Genomic DNA, 12,334 nt, shown 5'->3' on the forward strand with positions numbered 1-12,334 from the left:
GCATAACTTTGATGACAACTCAATAACTAAAGCCCACCAACCTGGTAGTACGTGTATGAGTGGTTGGTGACGGCGAAGATGGGGATGATGTTGTGTTTGCCCAGCAAACGGACCAGTGTGGGTATTGAAGGGTAGTCCTGATTTATATCCTCTGTGTATTTGCCTGCTGCGTCCAGGTGGCAACTCTCGTCATTGCGCCGCAGGATGCCCGACAGCACATTAGCGCCGTCGGCCTCGTAGTGGAAGGCTGACTCAGTGGAGAACACCAAGAGATGTGTGCTATGGTTTCGCCAACCGATCTTATCCTAGAAGAAGAATACAAATAAAAAGGGAGCAGAAGATACAATGGTTAGTAGAGTATAAGGATATGTAGGTAAAAAAAAATTAAAAAATGCAAACTTTTGCTGAACAGAAGCCATTGTGGTCAAAAGAGGCTATTATTATTATTACTGCCATATTGAGTTTCTCTTCATTCCCAACATTGTTACAGCTGCAATAACTGAATTTTTTGGCCATTTGAGGGCAGCGGAAACAAGCTGTAAACATTATCACCTTTTAAGCTGATATGGGGAACTTGTGAGCAAACAGTTGCCTCCCATCCAGCAGATACGGAGCAACATTATTCACATGGAGTCGTGTTTGTGTCCACCTGATGAATGTAAATCCAACATTCATGTAGTTCTGTTTTGGTCTACCCTAGCACCTTAGGGACATCTTGGACCTTTTAGCTTCTAAATGCTCCACTATGTTCGCCAGCTAGTCACTAACTTTGTCTATCATTTGGTGCTGGGTAAGTAGTGTACGGTGGGTTTTTGGAGCTTTTTCGCTGAAAACAGCTCCATGCTGCACCTGAAAAGGATGGGAGGAATGAGACTGCAGGCTGGAGAACCAAAACAATGAACTATTCTTACTAACCCCACAAACTGCCGCCTGCAATATGGCATCAAACCCTCCCTCAGGAGCGTCAAGGTTGCCAGATATTCTCTCCTTCTGGAGCTCACTGGTGAAGATATCCAAGTTTTTGGTCAGCTTGATGACATTTTGGAAAGAGAAAGGAGGGTCACTGTCGGGCCATGGCTGTGCGAGTCTGAGAAGTGAAGGTTGAGGATGGACAAAAAAGAGGAGAGAAGAGGGAAGCGGAAATGGTGTGGATATTTAGATTACACTCCTCTATGTACATGCTGAACTTTCTTCAGTGTGGTCATATTTTCTCTTACTTGGCAGGTCTCATATCAGTCTGGGGCTCAACCACTTTGTCCACAAACTTTCCAAAGCCAATGGTGTAGTCATCTGACAGCCTTTCCACCAATGAGGCTACAGGAAATATATTCCATACGAATTACATTGACAACTAAGTCGACAGTCATCGAAACACATCACAGATCTGAAGCTGGTTCAAAGCTGCTCACCCAGCTCTTTGCCCATCCTCTTCAAGTTGTTCAAATCATCAGCCATGGAGTTGGAGAAGTCCATAAGAATATAAAGATCCAGAGGGCCTTTGGTTGGAGCGAACACCTCTACGTCCAGATATTTTTCCTCTCCAGGCAGAAGCGTCATGCTTACCCGCTTTGGAAACACCTGAGACTGCTGAAGGCTGATGTTGATTTTTTCTGTCTGAGCAGCAAGAGGGGCAAATGGGAAGGACGCAAAAAAGGAAAGTTAAGATTTGACAATTTTTAATTTCAAACAATAACAGAAATTTAAGAATAAATAATGATGGAATGATTGTAAAAGAAGTAAGAGTGATGGAGTCTTACCTTTTCAATGTTCATACTGCTTTGAGCTGTAATTACAGCAGCAGCACTGCAGCCATGGGCGAGGATATTCTCGCGCAGGTCACAGCGAGGGCCATTAAAAGTCTGTGCAAACAGGAAGTTTGATTAGTGAGTTCTGCTTTCCTGCAGAGTCTTAAGTTAACAATCATTTTTGCTTTAAGCAAACAATAAAATGAGTGTGAGGATTATTTCTTCACCAGCAAATGGAGTTAGCTCAAAAGTCATGGCAATGGCTTTGTCATTTTTGTAATCACGTGATGTAAAATTCATACTTATAGATACTTAGGATACATTAAGATGACTGAGCCATCTCTTGGGACGACTGAGTAAATTCCAGCTTCTGATGAAGACAGGGAGATGCAGCTGAAAGCGCCCAAAAAAAGCTACTAAGCTGACCTTGAGTTAATCTTTTTTTTTTTGGATTGAATAATAAGTTAGAATTTGGTAACTGGTTGGCTGGGTAACTGCTTTTTGGAAATGTTTGATATTAAAACAATTTATAAAGCATATCATTTAGAAATTTGGGATTTGGAATAAGATCATTTTCCAGGAATGAATGTGCTGACAGTGAATGAACCCTGCTGTACACATTAGCACACTGCACAAGGGTTAATTACTAAACTACCATCCATGGCTCAAAATACTAATTATGGCGCAACTTTATTTTATACTTTAATCATCTATTTTTATCTTTTATATATTAAACTTATACTTAAAAATCTCATAGTTTTGTATTTTATTATTTTTTTTATCTTGTAGGGTTTGTATAAATCGTGCTTATGGTTTGAATCATTAATAGTTTTCCATGGCGGCCGAATGGGAGTGCAAAGTATAATTGTACTGCGCAACTGACTATTCCCTGTGCATATGACAATATAGATTTGATGTGAATTGAAGTACATGGCATGCTAAAAATGGTAGCATTTCTTCCTTAGGAATACCACAGCCCTAATGATTCATCTCAGAACTGACAGAGTCCAGTTCTTTTATATTCTCCTGTTTTCTGCTCCCACCTCATCAGGACAGTAGACGCAGCCTTTCCCAGCTTGCAAGCATTCTGAGCAGTTCTTGGCCTTGGCAGCCAAGCAGTAGTTCACTGTCGGCGGGAGATCAGGAGGGGAGGCAAAGTCACAGAGAGGCAACAAAGTGAGAATCCAACCCATGAAACATAGCTAGAATACCTGCGGTAATACTAAACAGATTTTACGGATATCCACGTGAAACCAATGCTGAAACCATCAGGTTCCTAACAGTGATACAGTAGTCAACAAAAAGCTAGATAAAATAAAAATATAAAAAGGCCCTGATCTTTGTGAGATAAATCTTCACATATACTGTATATACCTCATATTTAAGCAGACATCAGCCAATATTTTACTGGATGTCATACACTTTAATCACTTAGTCGATGTAATAACAGAAAGTAGTGAAAAATAAATTAATTAATTAAAAAAAAAAAAATCAATTGACAATCTCCCAAAGGTCCAAGGTGACATCTTTAAATCGCTCGATCAGCAGTCCAAAACCCAAAAATATACAACATTTAATGACATAAACCAGTGAAAATCAGTAAATTCATATATTTCTGAGGCTCGAATCAGAGACTATTAGACAATTTAGCTTGATAAATGACTTAAATGAATAATAGTCGATTCATTTAATGTCAATCAACAAACTGACTCAATATTTCCCTTAAATGTCAAACTACCTTCTTCAGATTGAAGAAAAGTCTCTAAAACTAAAAATATGGTAAGAAATTGATAGCCAACTATATTATTAAGGCTACTACTTGCACTTAAAATAACAACAAATAACAATAAAATGAAATAGTTAGATGTGATTCTGGACTTCCTCACCTTCAGCAAAACAGTAGGTCAACAGGACGGCTAAAAGCCCAAGCCCCACTGAGAGATGTAACGTCCATCTCCCCATCTCCTTCCTGCAACAGAAAAAAATAAACAAATACATTCACATATGCACATATGTACAACAAAGCTAAAATCTACTGCTACAGGGAGAGAGAAAGACAGAAAAAAAGATTTTTTATCCCCCAGTGACGTCTCTTTAGACTAAGGTGTAACTTGAACCACCTTTACTTTATTGCGGTCAAGGCACAGAGAAAGTGAACAGGCCCAGACACTCCCTTTACCTTCACTTTGTGAAAAGAGCTGCTAACTGAGTGGTTGAAAACAGAAAGGCAGAAAAAAAAGCAAAAACAAAAACCTATAAGCAGACTTTTTAAAAAACATTTCTCCTCTTCAAAAATAATCATATTCTCAAAAGAATATAAACATTCTTTTTACATCGGAATATCAGCATAAATGGTGACCTACTATTCACCAAAATGACAAATAATACATTTTCTGACTTACCTCTAATGGTGGCCATGCACATGGTTTCGGTGCTCAGCTTTTGAGATCTATCACTGAGATTTCTGTCTACCCCCCAATAAAATGGAAGTTAATGGAATTTTACTGTCCATTTTAACTGCTGCCAACTCTCTACAGAAGAAATAGCCCCTTTAAAAATAGCAGACAGTGAGGTATGTTGATCACGCAAAGTATCAGGGCCTCTGATTCCGGAAATGAATTTTGGCATGGAATTACTGAGTGTGATATTCTAACATTTTGATCACCAGACACGAAATTCCACTCACCTCCATTATATTGGGGTAGAGGCAAAAATCTCAAATACACACATCTTAAAACCTCTGAAAATAAATCCAAAACTATCTGCATGGCCAGATACCCAATTCAATTTTAATTTGGATAACACAAGCCTTTAAATGTCATTTCACAGCAAAGATAATTGGATTGTATTCTCAGAAGACAATACGGACATTCCTCTGCTCTTCATACCTGGATATACTCAGCTAAGTAGTGTCTCTTATACAGTTTGAAATTGGTGTGCCATCTGCTATTCTCATGTAGATAATTTCAGAAAGAGACACACTATAAAAGAACCAGTTGAGGAATGATAGAAAATGATAAAAGAACCAGGAAAGGAAGAGACCGATACAGGGTGGGAATCTAAAAATATTCCAGACAGCATGTCAATTAGATTCTTCACAATAAAACCCCTTGTTAATGTTATGTTGGAATCTTAGATGGAGAAAAATCTCGAAGACAGGAAGCCACAGTAAACAAAAAAAATCTCCACTAAAGACAGGAGGTGGAGAGTGAACAAAGGGCACTATGTGGCATGAAATGTCTCAGTAATTGTCCCAGTGGGCAGCTAACCGTGACACAGTGCCCAGAAAAAAAAGCTGATTTGTGCTCTGAAGATTTACAACTCCAAGAAAGAATTTCTCCCTGAGGCGAGAGAATGACCTGTCCAAGTTAAAAACACAGCCTGAAAACACATGGGAAAGGCACCTTAGCACTTCACTGTGAGCTTGAGCTGACTACAGGTGTGTCTGCATGTGTGTGTGAGTTCATGCCATGAGGTGTCACATAAATCACTGACCAGGATGGGTCAGGGAAAAAAAACAGAACAGACCAGCTCCTATTCTCCAAAGTCGACTATCAGTCATGGAATATGAGCCGAGTAGAGAGAAAGCACTTTGTAGTTATCTCCTTCTCAGACCAAATGAAAGGCACGCAGGCGTTTATGACACTGACAATAAACTGGGAGACACAAATTACAGATTCCATAAGGCAGAAAACAGAACTGAGTCATTCATGCTGCTTTCTTCTTCGGTCTGAATGTGGCACAAAAAGGCGGGACCTTTTTCTTGAGTTCAAAACCTCTGCGGACAACAACATGCCTGCCAGGTGAACATAGCACTACTGGGCGTGGGTCTGACCCTGTCATGACATCATCAATAAGGGCTGGGGGTCTTTAGTAATAGGTTTGGGGGTCATGCTCAGGGTCCTGCCTTTGACAGTTAGCTAAATCACAGCAAAGCACATCTGGAAAATTCAAGCCTTTGAAGTTACTTTATCTCTCTGTTCCACCTTAAAAACCTAGACAACACAAAGCAAACTAACGCTGGGGGTCTGCTGCTTTATATAATCTCTAAATCAGTAGACGACAGCAAACTGTGTTCATGTAAACACTGGGAATTCTCTCTCTGTTGTTTGTAATGATCCAGTTTCTTTCACCTGTGTTGCATTACATTTTGTGCTTTCATGTGGGCAATCATGCAGAAAGGGCAGCCAAAAAAAAAAAATCACCAAGCTAAATCCAAATCTGCCCAGAGCTCGGTCTTCAGCCTTGCATGCACTTCCTAAAGCCACATGGTGAGAGATAAAGTTACATAATGGACACTTCACAGCCATTCACCTTGCTCAAAAGTCATACAAATACAAACCAGCAGAGTAATCGGTAAATTTGGCATTGCTTAGAAGAAGACGTTTAAGGTGAAGGGCACTGAACACAATGGAGCCATTAGGAAATTTATAACTGGAAAGAAAGAGATTGCTGATCCAACAAACCTCTTACTGTGCTCTCACCCAGTCCGAGTCCAAAAGTCCAACAATAATTGAGAAAAAAAAAAAAAAGAAAAAAAAACTAATTCCTTTTTGCCTTGTTTGACCACAGTTTGGGAAACGTTTGTATCCACCTGTGCTGAAAAGAAAAAAAAAAAAGCCCTCGTGTCCAAGTTCAAAGATCCAAAAAGATCAAAAAAAAAAAAAAAAGAGAGAGACAGACAGACTTCTAGTTTTTCTTTTGCATCTGTTCTTTCTTCCTTCCTTTACAGTCTGGTCAAATACTGACTTATCAGTCGACTTTGTGCAAGTCTCTGCGTGCGCGCAAGAGTTTTTAAGCGTATACAGGAGAGAGATATGAAAGACACTGAGACAAGCAGCAACTGAGTGAATATGTCTGTGTGCTGTGAGATCCCTCCTTTAGCTTCTACGCACACGCACTCAAACACACTCACGCACACTCTCCCTTCCCTATCCAGGTGAGTAGCTGTGACTGAGAGGGTCAACTCCCTTCCTGTACCTCTGTCTCTTCCCCACCCTGTTAGAAGTTAAAAGCTCCACACCTCTGTGCATCAAGGCCCCCCTCCCTGCTGCATTCCACCACAACAGGAGTTCACCTGTGTGGGCTTGAGGCTGGGGAGCCAGGCCCCTCCTTCCATAACCCCCTCCCAAGCTCTTGGGAGTGGCACACAAAGCAGAACACTGCCTGCAGGCTATGGGAAACGGCTTTGTGACTCTTGTGTTTACACAATCATGAGTTCATACTTACGGGCACATTTGGTATGAACATTAGGATTGCCACATATCCTCTACTTCCTTCGCCAGTACCAGTAAGGAGATCTGCATTCCTGAGCAGAAGGACCAGCATGGCACAGTGTCCCTGACACTCAATCCTAGCACTCACTGTGTTTAACTGTGTTCCTTCAACCTTTTACAAAGGAGGACTAAGCACAAAGTACTCAACCGATTTGCACCAAAGTGGGTAGAGGGATGGGGCATGGGGCCAGGAAAGAGCCATTAAATTCTACTGCGGTTCCAGTTAAAGGGGCAGATCCAGGAATTGTTTCATCACCTTCCTTAACATTGCAGGTTAGGGCATTTTTCGACATTTTCGTCAATATTTGGCCTAGGCGGAGGTATGCATGCTACCGAGTTCCATTCTAGTTTAGTTATGTCATTTTCACATCAAGTGGACATGAAGCAACATTAGTATTAATTTCCAGTTGTGTCTCTGTCCACCTGACTATGTAAGTCACTCTCTTTTAGCTCTGTTTTGGTCTTCACCAACTTCTTTAGTTGCTCAACTATGTTCACCAGCTAGTCGTTAACATTGTGTGTCTGCTGTTTGGTGGGAAGGTAGTGAACAGTGGGTTTCCAGAGCTTTTTTGCCGAAAATCAGAGCTTGCTGCAGCTGAAAACAACATTAATGAGAGCGGTGAGAGTGAATCAAAACACTAAAGTTGCAGACCATAAAACCAAAACAATGAGCTGAAAGACGCTAAAACAATCCATACAGCCGAAGGGAACTGCAGTGTTGGGTGAAAATTCCCTGTGGGTTCGTCACCACAAGCTACCACTTTCACATTATAAACAGTCAGTCGATCCATTGCTAATATAAAAACATTGATCAGAGTAGCTTCAAAAGGTCTTGTAGCAAAATAACCATGTCACACTATATCCGCAACTGCTTTTCAGTGACAACAGTTGTTATTCACACAAGCATGAGGAGTGCAGTTTTTGGATAAGCAGTTCTAGAAAAACATAAGAAGAGAAACATTAAACAACAGTCAGTTAGGGCTGGAGACGACTCATCCATGCTGCCAATATCACCGACTAGGACGACGGCGCGTCGCAAAGATGGCCGCTCCCAGTCAAAGCATGGATTCCCTGGAAAACAAGCTGCAGCTACAAAACCTTGCACAGGATTATCTAAAGTGTGGGAGTTTTTTGGACAAATTGCAACTGGCTTATCACAGCAGTACAACTGCTATGCACGGTCGCTTGAAGCGAAAGCATCCTGGAGTGCTCTGTTTAAGACACAGGGACAGAAAGACAGCACCGTTTTGTTTACTTTTTATCACCACCTAAGCATGATATATTAGGATTATTAAAGTGGAACCAGTCATTCATGCACCACTGCTGTTATGGTAACAATGTTACACCATGCATCATCTAACGTTGTTATTCGCCCATTGTATATTTTCTGTTTCCTTTAACAGCCATATATGAGTGAGAAAGTGATATACACTGACGTTACAGACTGTTGTTATAGTCTGTAAATTGTTTCAAATGTTTTCCTTGCTGATGCAAAAATACATTTGACGGTGATTTTCTTAACTGCATATTACTCCAGTGATGAAATAAATCCTTGTCATATCCGTTTTAAGTTTTAAGTCAAGTTCTTCATTAAAAATACTGATTCTCTGGTTCAGGGCAAGTGTTACAATGACACGCACTGATTAAATGAATCCACCATCACTTGCCCATTTATTAGGTACACCTAGATAAAACTGTGTTCCTAATATTTTGTCAACCTTAATTCATATGAATGGGATGGACAGAATATTAGGAACACTTCTCAGGATAGCCTGGCGCAGTTCGAGACATTACAGCCTCCAAAATGACCATTAAAATAAATCAACACCTTTTTCAAACAGATTCAATAAAACCTGAACATTATAATCCTCATGAAGGGAGGATTTATTGCAGGCCTGTTGTATTATACTGCATTAGTTTTATCCAGGTGTACCGAGTGGGTGTATGTGTCATAGCAGTCCAGTAGATTCTGATCAGATATCTGACAAATAGGGTCTATTGTTATTATTAATATCATAACACAGCAGTGACGTGGAAATTAGATGATGATTACATGATTGAATAAAATATTGAACTATTAATGAGGTATCAAGCACGTTTTGAACAGGCACTGCACTAGTCTGCTAAATTGCCAAACTATAATGTAACGTAAATGATAGGAAAATTCTCAGATAAGAAATGAAAAATACTCCAAAAATTAATGAAACAATAACATTTGTTTCAACAGAGTTTAGTTATTTGAAAAATAAACTGATGATTGAGTGATAGTGAATCATTTGTGGTTTCACACTGATAACTGCTATTGTGAATCTTCCAAATGGTTCCATAACAGTGTAAAGCCAATCAGATACATTTTGTTTTACAGCAAAATCATTGAAATTAGTTTGAGCGATGAATCAGGAAAATTCAAAATGTTTTTTTTTTTCTTTTTTGAATAAGGATTATGTTTTTGGTCTTCTTATCACTTTACTATTACTTTATACATCGCTACATTTCTTCAAAACTGGAATTTTAATTGTTCCTCTTGCCAGAACGTGAAATTATTTTGGCTTGGGTCAGGATTCACAGAAATCTGACAAATCTTATTTTTGTTTAACAATGTTTTTTTTTTTTTTTTCCCCACAACACCTTCCCCCTCAAACCCTTTTGCTGTACCCGTGACCCATTTCTTATTATCGTCATCGAATTTTCTTGTTTCATAAATGTCTGTTTTGCATTCCTGCTTGACAGTGGCTAATTCCGATGGAAGTAGGAGTACCAGATAGGGTCAGCGTCGGTGCAAGTGCTGTTATGTTTGTTTCCCTGGAAAGGCTTTTCCTCTCGGCTCCAGCAGACCACACATCAGATGCTAAAAGGTTATTCTGACTCGCTGTCCCCGCGCCCTTATAGCTGGACTCATACAGACCCAGATCGGTACCCATCTTGTGACTCAGACCTAGGTTACAATGAGTTGACTCAAAAGAGAGGACAGCTCTTTTCCTCTCCACTGTACGTACCACTCGGGGCCACCAGACGTGGTTTGATACAACTTCTCCCCAGGGGAATAAACGTACTGCAGAAAACACCCCTTCCCTCCTCTCCGGCTTTCTTGGCGGACTCCTCAGCAGTGATGCCAGTCTAAACAGCTGTTTCACATGTGAAAAAGGAGGCGCTGGAAGGGTGTGGCCCACCCACAATACAATTTTTCTGAGTTGTGCTCGGGTTTACCAGAGTGCAAGAAATAAAGCACTTCTCGTGCTCAATTGGAGCTTTCAGTAAAAGCAGGTGATGGCTCCCAGCACTTAACGTGAGCTGCATGGGAAGCCGCGCACTGATGTGTCTATTGTAGCTGAGGGGAAAGGGAACAGAGTATCCTGCACTTTGCAATTTCTACAAACTACGTGAACGGAGCGGGTGAGGATTGGTCAAGAATCCCCAGAAAAACCTCCGTGAGACTGGAGGCATCTCTTTGATCGGTCTCATTACCGTGACAAAGAAAACCGTTAGCGCCGGATATTTCCTCTCCTCGACAGAACGGTTTTCATCTACACCAAAGGAGAAACTGGATCTAAGGCAGAAGGTGGAATTAGTTTCTCCATCGACCACCAACCCCCCCCCCCACCACCACCACACACACACACACACACACACACACACAGAGTACACTAAGGACCACTAGTGAACCACTTTGAACTACCTGTCCGTCGCAAATTAAGACTTGAGACGATTCTTACTGAGAACAGGATGCTGCCGAGGGGACCTGGACTCATCAGCGGAGGCGACAGAGCTGCAGCTCACTCCCAACGCAGGAAAACCAACCCCCCCCCCCCCAAAAAAAAGGCCAACTGCATAAGTTTGTGATTCAGAGGGAAGAGCCCGACAAGAATGCCCCTACTTTCAGCTCCCCTTTGCACACTTCACCCCGAGTCCAGTCTGTGCCCAACTCTTCGCCAATTTACATGACAAAAAAAAAAAAAACTGCGCTTTTTGGATCAGTGGGTTCATTCACTGCTTATAAAGGCCCCCCACCACCACCACTCCCCCCCCTCCAACCCGCTACAGTGATGTAGACCACAGCACAGAGGACACCGGCGACAGTGCCGAGTCCTGCTTATGAGAATCACTCTGAAAAAACACGACAGTAAGCCACATTTTACGTGGCAACAGAATGCTACGCTAACTATTTACAGCCTCAATTAAGGCTGTGATAACCGAAATGTCACAATGAGCGATATGGTCAGTATAAAACTTTATTAAGTTGACCTACCTAGTACGTACAGGGCTTTACGGTGCCATAATGTGGCACGGCGTCTTTTAGGTCAAGGTCAAATCCGCTCGACTACCTGGGCTGGACGGGGAAGTTCCGGCCTGTTCGGCACAAGGTGTACCTCGGGTGTGGCACGTGGGCTCACCTGAAAGGTTCGCGGGGCGTTCACGGACACACCTGCAGGGACGCGGATCCCGAGGAGGTGTCGACCTCAACTCTAAGAGCGACTCCACGGAGGTTTCACACGGCTGAGGCGAATCATGGAATATTATTCCCCACCGTTTGTGGCCAAACTGTGGGTATGACCCCCCCCCGAACGACTCGGGTCCCATTCAGGGTCCAGAATCAGCCCCAGATCCCTTTTTGTAACCTTCTGCATTCTCTGAATAAACAGACATTTGTTTGTTTGAGGCTAGAAAACCACTTTAAAACGTTAGTAGTAAGTAGCCAACTCAAGCTCCCATGCTGAAGTCACAGCTTTATCGCTGGCCATCATGCAACCTTTATATGACACTAATATAAGTGGGGGAGCGCAGGGTTGGGTTAAGATAAGCACAATTAAATACAAAGAAGTCGTCTTTGCATATCTTCAGTGTTTAGTTAAAAGACTGCACGCAACTCTCCTAGTGAAAGTGCAGTGTGAAAGGTAACGAAAAGAAAATATCTGCAGCTTGTAACAGTAAACAAATAGGAAAGGGCTCCTCATTTTTAGTAACTCTTCACTTGTTCACGAGGCCATTGGGAACTCCTCACACTGTCAACATTCAGCCTCTCGATGCTCCGCTGGACAGAAGTCGGGTGTGGAGTCGAAGGTGATAATGTCCCTGAGAGAAAAGACCAGAAACCGCGCATGTGTGTGTGTGTGTGTCTGTGTGTGTCAGCAAGAGGGCCAAAGGGATTCTTCGGGGCAGATTCAGGCCAATGCCTGCAGTCAATAGAGCCTGTTCCCAGTAAAAGGAGTGTCCTTTCAGTTCAGCACAAAGATATAAAGCTTTGTTAAAAACACCCAAACGTACAGAAAATGTTTCGTCCTCTCGTGGCCGAACTGGAGGCCAACCTGATTCTGA

The 12,334-nt window shown here is 41.8% G+C and overlaps 1 protein-coding gene across 6 annotated transcripts in view; it reads right to left on the reverse strand.

The window, feature by feature from the left end:
• itgb4 (integrin, beta 4) overlaps positions 1–11,538 on the reverse strand; it is a 29,487-nt gene extending 17,949 nt beyond the window's left edge. The window contains exons 1-8 of one of the 6 annotated variants that reach the window (XM_040135297.1): positions 11,413–11,538; positions 3,632–3,714; positions 2,789–2,871; positions 1,758–1,859; positions 1,410–1,614; positions 1,218–1,314; positions 916–1,087; positions 42–305 (exon numbers count right to left, since the gene is read on the reverse strand). In XM_040135297.1, the coding sequence (XP_039991231.1) occupies positions 42–305; positions 916–1,087; positions 1,218–1,314; positions 1,410–1,614; positions 1,758–1,859; positions 2,789–2,871; positions 3,632–3,707 (999 nt within the window). In that variant the 5' untranslated portion in view covers positions 3,708–3,714; positions 11,413–11,538. Of the gene's footprint in view, positions 1–41; positions 306–915; positions 1,088–1,217; positions 1,315–1,409; positions 1,615–1,757; positions 1,860–2,788; positions 2,872–3,631; positions 3,715–6,211; positions 6,236–10,734; positions 10,918–11,267 lie in introns of those variants that run through there. The other 5 variants (XM_040135295.1, XM_040135294.1, XM_040135300.1 and 2 more) reach the window with 5 other exon arrangements.
• Between the last annotated feature and the right edge of the window lie 796 nt (positions 11,539–12,334).

Source organism: Xiphias gladius, chromosome 9 (genome assembly GCF_016859285.1).
Source record: "Xiphias gladius isolate SHS-SW01 ecotype Sanya breed wild chromosome 9, ASM1685928v1, whole genome shotgun sequence".
Taxonomy (NCBI): domain Eukaryota; kingdom Metazoa; phylum Chordata; class Actinopteri; order Istiophoriformes; family Xiphiidae; genus Xiphias; species Xiphias gladius.